The following is a 2,197-nucleotide window of genomic DNA, read 5'->3' as shown; positions in this document are numbered from 1 at the left end:
TGGATCTGTGGGAGATGGGGCTTGAGCCAGGGTTGGGGGGGACACAGGGCACCCCAGGAACCCCTCAGGGACCTGCCCTCACCCGTTGCTTGAACTCTGCCCGTTCCTCCAGGGTGAGCGTGTCGGCTTTGGCGATCACCGGCACCACGTTGACGATCTTACGGAGCCGCCGCATGAACTCCAGGTCCAGTGGGCGCAGCCTGCCAAGGAGCACCAGCACCCCAGGGTGACCCCACCACCATCACCCTGGGATGACCCCACCACCATCACTTTGGGGTGATCTGCACCACTATCACCCCAGGCTGATCCTATCACTGTCACTTTGGGATGACCCCACCACCATCACCCCGGGGGTGACTCCACCACCATCACTTTGGGGTCATCTGCACCACCATCACCCTGGGACAACCCCACCATCATCACTTTGGGATGATCCCACCACCATCACCCCCAGGCAATCTGCAACACCATCACCCCGAGCTGACCCACACCACTAAGCAAGGAGCACCCATGGGTGCTGTGAGTGGGGACTCACCAATGACCTGTAGGAGGGACAAAGTAGACGCATCCATGGACCCGGGTGTCTGGGATCTTCCTCTTGCGGGTGATGAGGATCTCCTCACGTAGGTACCTCTCATACTGCTCATTGATGTACTTGATGATGGGGTCCCAGCTGAAGATGAGGGGTTAGGGGATGTCATCTGAGCTCAACCCCCCACTCCAAAATGCCACCCAACAGGATGCTGCAGCCCGTTGTGTCCTACCAGTTCTCGTTGTTGATCTGGTCACCAAACCCTGGTGTGTCCGTCACCGTCAGCTTCATCTTCACACCCTTCTCCTCGATGACTATGGGGCAGAGATGTGGATCAATGGAGACCAAGCACTGGGGAGAAGCAGAGGTCCTCTGCTTCTCCCTAGGGTTGGTGGGACACAACACCATGATGGTGACCTTACCATGGGTGACAGACTGCAGCTGCACCGTCTTGGGGATACGTTCCTCCTGTCCAGGCTGCGAGGCTTTGCGGCTCACCTTGGACTTGAAGAGGGTGTTCACCATCGTTGACTTCCCCAGCCCACTCTGCCCTGCGGAGACACCAACACCTCCGCTTTGTCCATCCCAATAAAATTATTCCCCAGGATGGAGAACACCTTGGTCCCCATTGAGGAACCTCTTGGATGTTGGGATATCTCCAGTTTATCACCCCAATAAATTTATTTCCAGGATGACCAACATCTCAGGAGCATCTTGGAGGTTGGGATAGCTCTGCTTTATCTCCCCAATAAATTTATTCCCAGGATGATAACATCTTGGTGCCCATTCAGGAGCATCCCAGATGTTGGGATAGCTCTGGTTTGTCCCCCTAATAAATTTATTCCCACAAGGTGATAACATCTCAGTATCCGCTCAGGAGCATCCCAGAGGTTGGGATCGTTCCAGTTTATCTCTCCAATAAATTTATTCCCAGGATTTATCACCTCAGTACCCATTTGGGAGCATCTTGGATGTTGGGATAACTCTGGTTCTTGCCCCTCCAATAAATTTCTTCCCAGGATGACAACACCTCAGCACTTATTTGGGAGCATCCCAGAGGTCGGGATCGCTCTGGTTTATCCCATCCAATAAATATATTCCCAGGGTGATGACTCCTCAGTGCCCACAGGTCGGGAAAACACCAGCAAATAAATTCTCCCCCCCAATAAATTTATTCCCCACGGTGATAACCCCTCAATATCCATTCTGGAGCATCCCAGCTGCTGGGATGAGCTCACCCATCAGCATCACCACGCTATGGGGTATGGGATGTTGCTCCTCACATCACTTAAAATGCCTTAAAAAGCTTTAAAGTGCGTTAAAAATCCCTTAAAGTGTCTTAAAAATCCCTTAAAATGCCTTAAAATCAAGATCTCCCTGGCACGGCAGCACTGGAGCCAGGATTCCCACCCCAACCGGGAGCAAACCCCGCGGCTGGTGCTCACCCACGACCATGATGTTGAACTCAAAGCCCGTCTTCATGGTTTTGATTTTCATCTGCTCCAGCACAGCTTCGATCCCCACGTAACCGAAGAGCTGGCAACCCACCGGGCCGGGCGCCGCGGTGAGGGGCATCTCCTCCTCCGGTACGGCCGGTGGCTCCATGCTCTGCTCCTCGGGCTCCAGGCTGCTCCCTGCACGGGTGGGACAAGGTGGGTGAGCCCG

General features: G+C 54.3%; 1 protein-coding gene across 1 annotated transcript; it reads right to left on the bottom strand.

The window, feature by feature from the left end:
* Positions 1 to 76: 76 nt before the first annotated feature.
* On the bottom strand, positions 77 to 2,161 carry LOC104527297 (neuronal-specific septin-3-like; the record flags this gene model as incomplete). The annotated part of the gene is made up of 5 exons (XM_010170978.2): positions 1,978 to 2,161; positions 955 to 1,083; positions 765 to 846; positions 536 to 673; positions 77 to 200 (listed from the first exon to the last, which is right to left on the bottom strand). Coding segments are annotated over exons 1-5 (633 nt in total), but the record flags the coding sequence as incomplete, so codon positions are not given.
* Positions 2,162 to 2,197: the final 36 nt, after the last annotated feature.

This window comes from Antrostomus carolinensis, unplaced genomic scaffold (genome assembly GCF_000700745.2).
Source record: "Antrostomus carolinensis isolate BGI_N321 unplaced genomic scaffold, ASM70074v2 scaffold34716, whole genome shotgun sequence".
In the NCBI taxonomy this organism is placed as follows: Eukaryota; Metazoa; Chordata; class Aves; order Caprimulgiformes; family Caprimulgidae; genus Antrostomus; species Antrostomus carolinensis.
The sequence above is the reverse complement of the archived record's forward strand: the minus strand, read 5'-3'. Positions and strand labels throughout refer to the sequence as shown.